This window comes from Vanessa cardui, chromosome 16 (genome assembly GCF_905220365.1).
Source record: "Vanessa cardui chromosome 16, ilVanCard2.1, whole genome shotgun sequence".
Classification (NCBI taxonomy): Eukaryota; Metazoa; Arthropoda; class Insecta; order Lepidoptera; family Nymphalidae; genus Vanessa; species Vanessa cardui.
The window spans coordinates 5,174,639-5,188,183 of record NC_061138.1 but is presented as its reverse complement, the minus strand read 5'-3'; the positions used below and the strand labels follow the sequence as shown (position 1 = coordinate 5,188,183).

Here is a 13,545-nt window from a genome sequence, read left to right as displayed (position 1 = left end):
ATGTATGAAGCGCGTATATCCTGTACTCTAGTAAAGCTCTAGGTAGATTTCTAAATTCTTTACTGAAATAAAATATATTAACAAATGTTGGAATTGGACTGTGTCTGAAAATATTTTAAAAATAATTAAAAAATTTCGCTATATTGGAATGCGCTGGTTCGATCTCCATATCATTTTTAACAGAAGTTTGTCCAAATATCCACTCTCATTCTTAAGAGAAGTTTTAACTTACTTACTTTTTTATATTTTCAGTTATCGAAGTAACAGAAAACCCTCATAACACGAAGATGTTGTGCGACGAAATATTAAACGGGCGTATTTATAAATCAACTAAAATGGACACAACAATAGCCGAACCAATCAATAATATGCAGCTGAAAATCTGTTATCAAATCGAAGACGAGTCGGGAGAGACGGAAATCGTTTTATCGAATGACAAATGTACTTTTAAAGTGAAACAGTTGAATGAGATAAGTAATTCGACGACGTCATTGGATCAAATATCAAGAGACGATTCCTCATTGGCTTGGATGAAAATACAGGAATCAACACATCAATACCCTACGACGTATTTCCAACAGTTTTCGATACTTCTACGTCGAATGATGTTACAAATATCACGAAATAGACAAGGTAAGCTTCGTTATCTCTGTACCTAAACAAATGTATTTTTAGACTTTGCTGAAATTTTTCGTGATCATTCTAGTAAAAGAGTATTTATTCAATTCTTATATTGTAATATCTCAAAAAGTACTAGTCAAAACGTTTGCAATTTCTATAAACGGTAAACTTACATTTGTAGCGTACGTTTAAATACATTATAATTTAGTACGATGATATGGTAAGGTATAACTCCAAAAATAAGAAACACTAACTAAATACAAACAATTATTTCCGTTGTAAACTTTAACATCAAGAAACGTCCATATCGATGTTTTTAGATGTGTAATTAGGTCTTTCAGACTGACCGAGCCGAGTATTAAATTAAAAAAAAAGCTTCGGTACTCATTTAATTTTAGTAACATGTTTATCAAATAGCTTACCGATACAAATAGTAGAATAATAAAATCGTTGTTGCGTTATTAAGTTCATTCGCTCGTTATAAAAACTATAGCCCATTAAAAAATGTTGTAAATATATATTGAATTGTATGTTTAAGCGTAATTAACTTCCCGACATATTTTATACATTTTTAATTGATTAAAGTGCAATAACTAGTAAAATTACGATAAACACGAATTGAGTGTCTCTTTGTGTTTTATCTTTTAACAATTAGGTCGTATGATTTTATTAAAGGCCGTTGTGTGTTTTGCAATAAAACAAAACCACATCAAAGGTTCGTCGACATGTACATTAGATGCTTTTTTTAAAGATTAATTAGTAATATATAAACATTAACATTTTTTTTTATATTCTATTTTACGTTTTTGTTATTGATTTTGTGTTACTTTCTTTTTTTGTTTTTGTTTGTGGTGTGCAATAAAGTATAATTTATTCATTCATTCATTCATTCATAATTAAAATATTTGAAATAAAGATCTTTAAGCTGCTTACGGTAGATTAAATAGAAATTTTCATATTTCTCTATAACTTCCTTATGATTTATACGCTCTAATATACGTAGAAATATTTAAATTTAAAATTTATTATTGTTTTAATTCATACAAGATTTTTAACACATTTGTTAATTTATTTCATCGTGTTTGTTAGACATTAGACAAATAAGGCACCAAAACTTTTTTCTTTCACAACACCAAATTTGTTCGTGATGCGTGAACATTCAGAATGAACGTTTTCTGTGAAGACTACGATAAATAAGTTTTGGATTGGCTTAAATATCGAACATACTGTACATATATATGTTTATACAGAAAATAACGGTGAATTGCTTGCCTCCTTTCAATGGAGAAAACTTTAATTTCGATTTTGATATTATTTCTAACAGAATCAATAGATAATCACTTATTTATAAGGTACCAAAAATATAGCTATCTCTTTCTTTTATCTCGGATTAAAAAGGAAAATATAAACATCGAAATTCAAACGAGTAGCGTAAGATTTGAATTAATCACAACTATTTTCCAATAAGGCACGATTAATTCTGCGGTTTAAATTTCTTGGAAACAGTTGAGCGAATAAAAGATAACGATTTAAATGATAGAACAATTCATATGCAGCTCGTTGTGTTCACTGAATTAATTTCCGTGATTCATTGTGACTCAATTACAGCAATAGTTGGATCTTTCTGTCACGATGTGTCATTATGACTGTTTGTTGACAGACATTGACTTAGATTGATTATTTTATTATATAACTGCTGTGCCAAGTTATTGCTGTAAACTACGTTACCCCTTCTTACATCAGCTATCTGCCAGTGAAAGTCTCATTAAAATCGTTCTAGCCGTTCCAGAGATTAGCCGGAACACACAGGCAGACAAAATTGACAAAAAAATGTTATTTTGGTGTATGTGTACAGCGTACTCATAGATATACATTTATTAAAAAGGGGTTATTTTAATATTACAAACAGACACACCAATTTGATTATATGTATGTATAGATTTATAAAGTAAAGTAACCTGCAATAGACTCAATATTGGACTAAAGCCTCCTCAGAGATGGTATGGTAACCTATTCCATCGGTGGTAGATTGTGGTGAAAATGGTGCTTGCCCAGGCATTGGTGTACCCAAATTGAATCCAATTTTATTAAATACGATGTTATTTTGTAATATCTATGATATTATATTCAAATCAAGATAAATATTAAATAGTATAGTTTTTGAGCAAAACATTTATTTCACGCTCAATTTAGTGCTGTATTTAATCGCTCTACATTTATGTACGCTCTATAAATTTTTTAGACAGGCAACCCACAACTTGCACGGGTATAATTAGTTACGGGTATAAACTTTAAGGATAGATTAATTATGGTATGTTTATATATTGTATATTTAGACACAAATCAAAATTACTTTATTCTAGTAGGTTCATACGTTCGATTCCTAGTTTATGTTTTATTTATATTTTTATAGAGCTTTTACCTAAAGAGTTACAATAATCAGACTTTTCATATTATAAAAAAATATTAAATGTAAAGCCACTGCCTGTTTGTGTTGATTCTACCGAGAAGAGTCGGTTGGGAATTTAGTAGTTACTTTAACACAAATTCAATTGCATAGGTATTTGAATGAAATGCTTTTTTTGTAAAATATGTAATAGAAAAATGGTTGTGATGAAGGATTATAGCTGACGGTTATATTAGTTCAGAGAATATCGGCCAAAAAATTTACATACGCTCAAAAGTATCTTATTAATTAATTCTTAAATAATTATCTATTTATCTAAAAAACTACGTCTCAACATCAAACAAACTAGTATAAACTAACTTGTAGGCGGTCTGGTAAATGGATATATAATCCATAGACAATACGGATACGGATCCATAATCAATAGACATTAGCGTGCAGTAAGGAAATATTACATCGCCAATGCGCCTCCAACTAAGAGCTAAGGTGTTATGTCCCCTGTGACGCAATAAAAAAATAACTGACCCAAGCACACTTGGGTCACTCGCCCAAGCCAAATGCCAAAACCAAAGCCGTCAAATTAGAGCACAAAAATGCTAAGTACTTATTGTTGTTTGGAAATAAAATATCTAAAGAGTTTTGGTACCTAGCCAGTCACGCTTGAACAAAACCTACCATCATGTATATAAGTTTAAGAGACATTATAAGTTCTTGTTGTTTAGGTACTGTTTCAACTTTTAACTTTTATTCTAGCACTATGGATCCAAACCATACACCACGTGATGTGCGCTGTGTTAATAGGCCTGTGTTTCTTCGGCACGGCCAACGACGGCACCCAGATGTTTAACCACTTGAAAATGTGTGTTGGTCTTGTGATATTCTTCTCGTACACGCAAATCATGGTACCAGTGCTTGTATGTGAGTAATCACGTTCTATTTTACTTATTATTATAGAAGGTACAAATGTGTGTCTTTATTTTAAGTGACCACTATCGCCCATAGACATACCGGAAGCATTTATTCTGGTTCACTTATTCTTTTTAAATAATTTTATTTATAAAAAAATTATCATTATAATATATTGCGTGTATCGAGTTATGTTCAAGGTCAAAATAACTATTTACATTTAAATAATTTTCAAATTTGTAATCCATGCTGTGTTGTATAAAACAGATAATATGTCAATTTCGCACCTTCGTATCTATGACGGGAATAATATTGTTATTATTCCCGTTTTATATTTATATTTATACCAATCTTTATACATATACCAATAAATATGTCAGTAATATAATGTAAACTTCTTTGTAGATCCTGAGGAAGTTAAATTAGTGAAGAAAGAACATTTCAACAGCTGGTACAGCCTCCTACCGTACTATGCAGCGTTGACTGTGTCGAAATTGCCAGTCCAAGTAACCTTGAACATGATATTTTGTACGATCGTATTTTTCATGGTGGGAGTTCCCTTCAGTGCTGCCAGATTTATAGTTTTCTGTATCGTTGGCAACACTGTTTCTTTAGTGTCCGAGGGACTTGGAATGGCAATTGGATCGGTTTTTAGCGTGAGGGTAAGTTATTTTTTATTTTTTAATTCAATCACAAATTAAAGATATCTATTAAAAAAATTAAGAGTTTATTATAGATAAAATACACACATTTTTTTAATAATTATAATCAAAGTACAGAACTATTTTATTTTCGTGTTCAATTGAAACCTTTGAATTCGAGAAAAATATGTTTATTAAAAAAATAGCCAAGTCAATTTTCTTTGTTAAATTAGTAATACTTACCTATACATGTATATTATCTCAATTTTATAAAATATATTTTGAATTTATACAGCTTTAATTTGTATAATATATTATTTTCCAAAAGCATGCGATCAGCTGATTTAAAATAAGTATTATATATAATTTCAGAATGGCTGTGCAATCGGCCCAGCTGCCATCGCACCATTCCTTGGTCTTGCCATCTACGGTTTCGACTTCGCTCACAGGATCCCTCTCCTCATGAACATTATCATGAAAACTTCTTTCATCAGATGCGGCGTGGTCGCTATGGTACTTACCGTTTTTGGCTTCGGTAGACAACCACTGGAATGTACCGACGTCTACTGCCATTTCGCTAAGCCAGACGTTTTAAAGCAATATCTTGATATAGAAAACAGTTCAGTTTGGCTAGAAATTCTTATCATGGTAAGCATCATGGTGACTGTAAGATTCCTCTGTTATATGGGGCTCAGATATCGCTTTGCGACGTGATTCACAAATTTTTAGTATTATCGTGGTTTAATGTGATGCGTTTTTTAATTACGTCATAATATGATGGGATGTCAGTACAAACTGTTCAATGTGATAGATTAATTTAATGTTTGAAATATTGTGTTGAATTGTCAATGAATTCTGTTAGGGAATATGTCTCGCCAAAGATTTTTTTATGATTGTTGAAACGAAATAATAATAGATTTGGTCTGAGTGAACATTAAGTTGTTTGAATAGATTATCCAGTTTAAACTTTTTAAGAAAAAAAAAAAATACACAAATGACATGATAAACCCAATTGGAAGTTTTCTCTAAGAGGTTTAGTGTGATATTATTTGGGTTTGTGAAGATATAAATGGGTGTGTTGTGTTTATGTACGAGTATGGTAGTTCTGCTTCTTTTCCCATATCATGAGTCCGAAAGGTACAAATTCAAAGTATGTAGGTATATTTACCATACATTATAAGAAAATCATCACATTTTCTTTTTTGTTGATTCAGATGTTTTTTTACGTACATGTACTTAGAGATAAAAACTTGCTAAAAATATGTATAAACATCAAATGACATGATATTTTTATTGTTACTTAATGGATATTTGGTATACTGTGATTTATATGGAAAGTGATTGCGTTATTAGGTTTAATATTATCCATGGTCCATATTATCGGATTCACATGGGCAGGTTAGACGAGACGATTTAGACGAAGTTTCGTATACAATGATATTCTAATAAACAGATATGTTATACCCATACTAAACAACAGAAAAAAGTATGCTGCGCCGGGGACCGTTTATTTTACATTTTGTTACAAGTAAAAAGGATAGCTTGATAAAAAACAATAAGTAAAATGGATAAATAGATGTTTTAATTACGCAAAACGTATTACTACATAATTATGATGTATTATAACGTAATACTGGCATAATTATGATGAAAACGACTAAAGGCAAACGTTCCATTTAGGACGTTTTCTATTCTTCACTTTTTGCGCGTTAATGGCATACATATCTGTTTACTAGAACATCATTACTCGTATATAAAAATGTCATTTTTTTTACATTATCGGTTGAGTACTTTCAGTGTTGGGCAAATTTTAATTGCAATTAAAATTAAAGATTAACAATTAATTAATTGTTAATTGTTACTACTACAGTTAACAATTAATCAATTGTAATTGTGGAAAATCACAACTAACAATTATTTAATTGTTAACTGTATTAGTAACAATTAACAATTAATTAATTTTTAATTGTTTTGTTAATTTTAATTAAAAATAACAATTAAAAATACTGCTGTAAAATATAAAGACTTGAGCGAAAACGACGACTTGAAATGTTTTTGTTTTATACCTACGCTGAAGAAATATTTATCAATGCAACTTTATATTATATAATATAAAAATAAACACTTTTTTTCTGTGGAAAGAGACATTAAGAAAAAATAAGCTTAAAACTTAGAGTCTTTGACCACATTTTTATTCGTCTGAAGTCTAATACTTATAGCTTAATTTTCCTAAAAATTTACTAATTACATTTTGATGTATAAAGTTAATTGTTAGTTTTAATTGTTTTATAAAACAACTAAAAAAGTTAATTGCAATTATTTTAATTGTAAGTTGCAATTGACATACGTTAATCAAATTAATTTAATTGCAAGGTGCAATTAAAAGTGTAATTGCGATTAATTTAATTGTAATTAATTTAATTGCAATTACTTTTTTAGTTAATTAATAAAATAATTAACAATTGCTTGATTAATGCCCAACACTGAGTACTTTATAGGTCATTACTATTCATCTCAATTCGTTGCTTTTTTTAAAACGAAGGTTATTCGATTGACGATGATCGTATTCGTCAATTATATCAAACGACATTTATGTACTTACACACTGCCGGCGTTTTTAATTAATATTTAATTTATAATATGGTGTGATGTAATTTAATATTTATATTGATACCAAATGTAAGAATAACTGACAACACTTACATCAGATTGTCAAAATATGTATTAAAGAACCAATTTAGAAAATATGTTTGAACGTTAAACTTCTATGGTGACACTTATGAGTCTCAAGTCTCAACTGCAACTCTCAACTCATATGACATGCAATTGAAATTTATATGAAAAGTGGACGTATTTATTTTAATAAGTTACAATAATTACATTGAATATATTATGATTTTGATGATAGAACCAACTTTACCTTTTCACTCTCATATAAGATGGGGTCAATAAAAACATTGAGAAAAGATTTTAATTACGGAATTATTACGATTCCAGAAGGTTAATAAAATGATTTTATTATTAAGTATTACTTAATAGGAGAATAAGTGTTTAACATTACTTTAGTATTTTAAGTTTTTATTATTATTGCAAATTTGCAGTGTAATTTATAAACAGAATGTGTAAATAATTTTCTATTTTTATAAATTAAACAAATTATTCAAATATATAAAATATTTTTATTACATTAAACCTAGTCCTATTTACAGACAAAAAATCTTAACATATAAAACTATCTAAATGAAAGGAATATAACAAAACACTTCTTTGAATCCATTTAATGTACTAGATATAAACGGGATTATTCGTAAGTTTCATTTAATTGACAAGTAATCACAGGAAATATTTTTTATTAATATATCGATACAAGCAATGAACCCACAATATTCAGCCAATTAAAAGTAAAGAAAAAAAAATTATTACACTAAGCTTATACTAACTAATATTGTAAAAGCGATTTTTTTTTTACTTTCACGTTTTTCACACACCTGACCCCCTCATCTTACATTAATATAAATAATAAAATGAAATGCAATACCATTTAATTTGATAACTATCTTATCGGCAAGGAATCGCACGGGAACAGTTATTGATTCCCACCTTGGCATTCTTTGGAGTAACTATATACCGACATAAGTCCATTCCACGAGACATTTCTTAGGATTGACAGAGATGGAACTAATTTGTTCCTTGAGGAGTCCTATTCATAGAATAGATTATAGAAAATTTAACTCTATAATGGTTAGGGGCCTCAAACCAAGATGTAGTTTTGACTATCCGATTAATGTGAAAAGCGACTTTATTTTAAACCGTACAAATATAAATAATTTACTAAATATTTAATAATTTGGCTGAATGTGGTTCATTGCTGATATAGAGATGGAAAATGATGGGTTTTTTCGTATCTCACAGGAGTGATTACAAAAATTAATAACTAATATAATTATGTAGCAATTGATCTTTAAAAATATTCAGTACCTATGTATTAGCGTTGCAGAAGCTAAAACCTAAGCAGTTTTAGCTTCTGCGAAAGTTAAAATACCGTCCATTCTTCGTTATATCTATCTATCGTGAGATAAAACGTTTATCTATGGTTAAATAAATGTCTGTTTCTGAGATATTAGCAAAAATAAATATAGTAAATAATTCTAACTTTAAAATTAAGTGGTTTATCAACAATTTCGAAACGAGTGGAGAAAAGCAGCTTTTGTAACAAAGAAGCAAGTTTTACCGCAGGCGGGTGAGACACATCCGTCACGTAAAAAATACTCTTGGGGTACAACCAACAGAACCATGTTTAGTTATTCAACAGAGTTGATATTGTGTAAATTTTGTTTAATTAAATGTATGAATCTAGACCTTTATCAAAATGATCAAAAGTAACCATAACAACTATATTATTGTTACCAGAGACCAAACCTCTAACATATAAAGCTCTTTTTTCCCAAAACTGTGCATCATTATGCACATAACACATAAGTAACAAATTATTGTTTTCTTAAAAGTAAAGTAATAGCCTGTAAATTCCCACTGCTGGGCTAAAGGCCTCCTCTCCCTTTGAGGAGAAGGTTTGGAACATATTCCACCACGCTGTTCCAATGCGGGTTGGTGGAATACACATGTGGCAGAATTTCTATGAAATTTGTCACATGCAGGTTTCCTCACGATGTTTTCCTTCACCGCTGAGCACGAGATGAATTATAAAGACAAATTAAGCACATGAATCAGCGGTGCTTGCCTGGGTTTGAACCCGCAATCATCGGTTAAGATGCACACGTTCTAACCACTGGGCCATCTCAGCTCAGCATTGTTTTCTTATTTCATTAAAAATCCATTTATCACAAAATATTTATTGCATGCTGACATAATTATACAGTTATTAATAATATTCTTTTTACATAATCCATTCTATTACACTGAGTGTCAGAGATGCATTCTCACAGCGGCTAAACATATAGAAACAACATATGTTACCAGTTAGGAAGATTATTGTTTTGTAGATATTTTTATTCATACATATTGCAATAGTTTTAAAATATTTCTGTTATTTCTTACAAGCACCTTTGTCCCTTTTCTTTTTAATGTGTTTCTTGGTTTTAGTTTTTCTTTTCTCAGCCTTCTCTTCTTTGACAGCTTTCTTTCTTGCTTTCTTACTGTTCGGTGACTCATCCCTTGGTCGAGCACTGTTTTTGAATTTAGATTCTGAAATAATAATAAAAAATATTTTTAAAGTAGGTAAATGCTTGATGAGCAAAAATCTAACACTAAATTCGACTAATAATATAAATTATTAATATAATTAATTAAAAAATTGAGCTTGACTCAGTCAAACATTTATATTATTGAGGAAGAAACAGATAAAAAGACATACATGTCTCTGTAGATCATAATTATAAAAATCTGATATTGAAATGCAACATCAAATATTAGCACTCAATGCATTAAAATAGTTATTGCTAAAATCAACTTTCAACATTTTATCATTTTCTTTATGCAAAAATTCTGTACACTGACATAAAGGCAAATATAATTATTATAAATAACTAAGATTATTTAATCATATAATGAAAATTATAAATAAAAATTAGCTGACAAATATCATTAAATGTCGATTGTGTGTGTGATGGCAAGTATATAATTATTAAGTTACACAATATATTATAGGCATTTCAACTATCAAGGGAATGTGGGATTATGATCTACTTTATCATGAAATAATTTTCAAATAATAAACATATAACTTACTAGCATCATCATCATCATCATTGTCATCGTCGTCTGAACTGTATTCTGAACCAGTACCAGATAGTTCGTCATCTTGCAAAATATCTGGTTTGTTCACAGTTCCAGTAAAATCTTCATTGAAACCTGCTATTTTCTTGTATATTAGGTCAGCTGTTTCTCCTTTCTTCGCTTTCGTTATATCCCTTTCATAATTGATTACCTAATGAATTCATAATTATTATTTAAAATTTGCTCATAAACTTTACATAACTAACTAAGTTATAAGTAAGTTTATTGCAAGTTTATCTTTATGAGCAGAGTGGAAATTGAGGAAAGAAATGTCAGGAAGGATAGAAACAACTTGAAAGCTAAAATTGATGTAATTTAATTGGTCAAAATCTAAGGTAGTCCATGGTATTCATGATGAATTTGATATAGATGGCTTTTTGGTATTAAAAAAGTATTTATTTTATCTTTTTATTAATCAAGAACTTTTTTTATGCATAGTATTTCGCTATTAGCAAATTTAATGTACATCTAAGGTTTGTCTCTTGTTTATCTTGACTCTTTTGCCATATACATATATATATTATTTGTTAAACTATTTACTAAACTGCATACTGGTACCTCACTGCAGTATACAATTATAATTACAATGTATAAATTACTTATATATTACAAAATGATAATTGTAACATAACATACCTCAGTTAGTCTTTTTGGAATATAGACATTCTTAAATGCCTCTTCTTCGATTTGTTCTTGAGCTGTCATTTCTTCGAAATCTCTAGATGCTACTTTCTCTGAAAGTTTTTCTAAGCATTCCTCTAAATTACTTTCATTAATAGATGTATCTGTTATAAAATCGAACAATTCCTTCACAGTCAATGTTGCTACACCCTTTTTCCTAAAGAAATCGGAAATATTTGTGCAATCTATTCTCAAAAATTCAAAGGCATGGGGATGATCGTGTTCCACAGACTGTGATACATCTATAACAACAACATTACCGTTATGGTAAAGCAAATTAAATTCTGATAAGTCGGCATGAACCAATTTACAAATATTAAACATTTTCCACATCATTGTGATGCACTCTCTGTATAAGAACCTTGCCGTTGACTGTGATATTTCTACGTCTTTCAATTTAGGTGATGGCCAGCCATTTTCACCCATGAATGTCATGACTAATACATGACTCCTTAGAATAATTGGTTCTGGTACATTTAATTTTGCATTGTACAATCTGACAAGGTTTCTCATTTCTTTTTCTGCCCATGTTTTAACCATTTTACGAGGATTCGATCTGCAATATCCGTTCCTGAAGCGGTATTCTCCAGATACATACTTATCTCTATCTTTGAACACTAATATAGATGTTTTAAAAATTTTAACAGCAAAATCCCTTCCGTCTTTTGAAGTTGCATGATAGACATTAGCCTCTTTGCCTGTAGAAATGCATCCGTTGATTTCATTTATGATATCTCTATTGAGCAGTTTAAATAAAATCATTTTTGTCCGAGGATCCATGACCTGTTCTGCAGTTGCTCTGTCATGTTTGTCTTTTATTCTTACTCGGTCGTTGTCGTATTTCCGATCATTAAGTTCCATGAACTTTTGAGTGCGTTCATTCATTGGCTCATATTTATCAACATTTATTTTGTTGACATACTTTTTGAAAAGTTTTTCACTTGGCTGGTATGATATAACCTTTGTACTTGGATTCTGTTGATTAAAATGATCCCTCTTTTTCGTGTCATTTGTATCTTCGTCCGAATCATAGAAATAATCATCAGAGTCCAGTTCATCTTTGTCATCGTCACTACTTATTTGCTTGATTTCTGGTTCCTCTGCGAACTATAAGAAAAAAATTATATAACAACTTCATATACATGTTATTTTCGGATAGACATTTTCTAAGAGCAGAATAAACTTCCTTTAAACATTTAACCACAAAATGTCTAAGCCTTTTTATTTTAAATTTTAATTATCTTACAATTATTTAAGGTATATAAAATTTATAAAAATTATGATACTATAGATTAAGTAAAACAAATATATTACATTTTAATCGCTTAATTTTACTTCAATATACATACCCGTACTGTTTTCACAGTCTTCGATATAATATCTTCTTCATAGTCACTGAATTGACCGTCAGACATTTTTGTAAAGTAATGTAATTACAGAACATCAAACTATAAGTTATTTATTTTAATATCATACAAAACCTTCAAGCAAATAACTTTTTCGTTCATGAAATTATTTCAAAACAATACAATAACTTTCGAAGTTTCGATGGCCACATGGCTGAGGTTACTTGACAATTGACACGTGACAATGACAGTAAAATTCAATGTTCGGATTCCTATAAGTTAAGATTTAAATGATCATGATATTGTGCACTTTACATTACAAATGGATTTAAAAATTAGCTTCACCTTAGTTGTTGAATATTACAAAATTAAATCGGAAAGTTTGCATAGAATTGATTCTAAAATAGATAAAACACGGTTTTTAAATTTCATAATTTGCTTAACATTTATTAATAATTTCTTTAAAATAAATGAATGAATAATAAACATTTTCATTGGTACAGGTTTGTCAATTATTTAGTTAGTTAGTAATTAAGCTTATTCCCAATTAAAATCCTAGTTAAACTATATTACCGTGTATAAAATTAATGTTGTATGTCATATTCGAAAATCAATGAATACTTTGCTTTGTTATTAAATTACCCCATATTATCCTATCTATTCATGTATAATACAAATTATCAATTTATTTATAAACAAAGTTATACGTCGACGAGTCCTAGAGTGCGTGACTCGCGCGCTTGTCCGACGACATTCGCAGGATCGCCGGTAGAAGCTGGATGAGGGACGCAGAGGACTGAGCAACGTGGCGCGCTCTGGGGGAGGCCTATGTTCAGCAGTGGACAGCATTGGGCTGATGATAATGATAATGAGCAATCTGAAGCATATGGTAAGAGTTCAGGCGAAACAGGTTTTAAGTACTCGAACTAAAATTTCTACATTATCAAAAATTTACGTAAATGTGTTTTATAGAACTTTTACTTAATAATCGGACCTAGAATAATCAAAAGTAGCAACCAAGATCAAAATTAATCGTTCATTACAATACCGATTCCACTCCCTATTATATCCCCTATTGCCTATTATAATCCCGATTATAATAGGATTTTGATCTTGGCAGTTAAATATTACCTAACATAAAACTGTGGAC

General features: G+C 29.7%; 2 protein-coding genes across 3 annotated transcripts in view; one reads left to right on the top strand and one right to left on the bottom strand.

The window, feature by feature from the left end:
• LOC124536035 (ATP-binding cassette sub-family G member 1) overlaps nucleotides 1-6,255 on the top strand; it is a 63,202-nt gene extending 56,947 nt beyond the window's left edge. Inside the window, exons 6-9 of one of the 2 annotated variants that reach the window (XM_047112434.1) lie at nucleotides 253-633; nucleotides 3,782-3,946; nucleotides 4,340-4,596; nucleotides 4,948-6,255. In XM_047112434.1, coding sequence (XP_046968390.1) covers nucleotides 253-633; nucleotides 3,782-3,946; nucleotides 4,340-4,596; nucleotides 4,948-5,289 — 1,145 coding nt within the window. In that variant the 3' untranslated portion in view covers nucleotides 5,290-6,255. The remainder of the gene's footprint in view (nucleotides 1-252; nucleotides 634-3,781; nucleotides 3,947-4,339; nucleotides 4,597-4,947) is intronic. The other variant, XM_047112433.1, reaches the window with a different exon arrangement.
• A 1,582-nt stretch (nucleotides 6,256-7,837) lies between these two features.
• On the bottom strand, nucleotides 7,838-12,639 carry LOC124536036 (serine/threonine-protein kinase RIO1). The gene is made up of 4 exons (XM_047112435.1): nucleotides 12,399-12,639; nucleotides 11,005-12,156; nucleotides 10,321-10,519; nucleotides 7,838-9,777 (listed from the first exon to the last, which is right to left on the bottom strand). The coding sequence occupies exons 1-4, from the start codon at nucleotides 12,462-12,464 to the stop codon at nucleotides 9,620-9,622; spliced, it is 1,575 nt and encodes a 524-aa protein (XP_046968391.1). The 5' UTR covers nucleotides 12,465-12,639; the 3' UTR covers nucleotides 7,838-9,619.
• Between the last annotated feature and the right edge of the window lie 906 nt (nucleotides 12,640-13,545).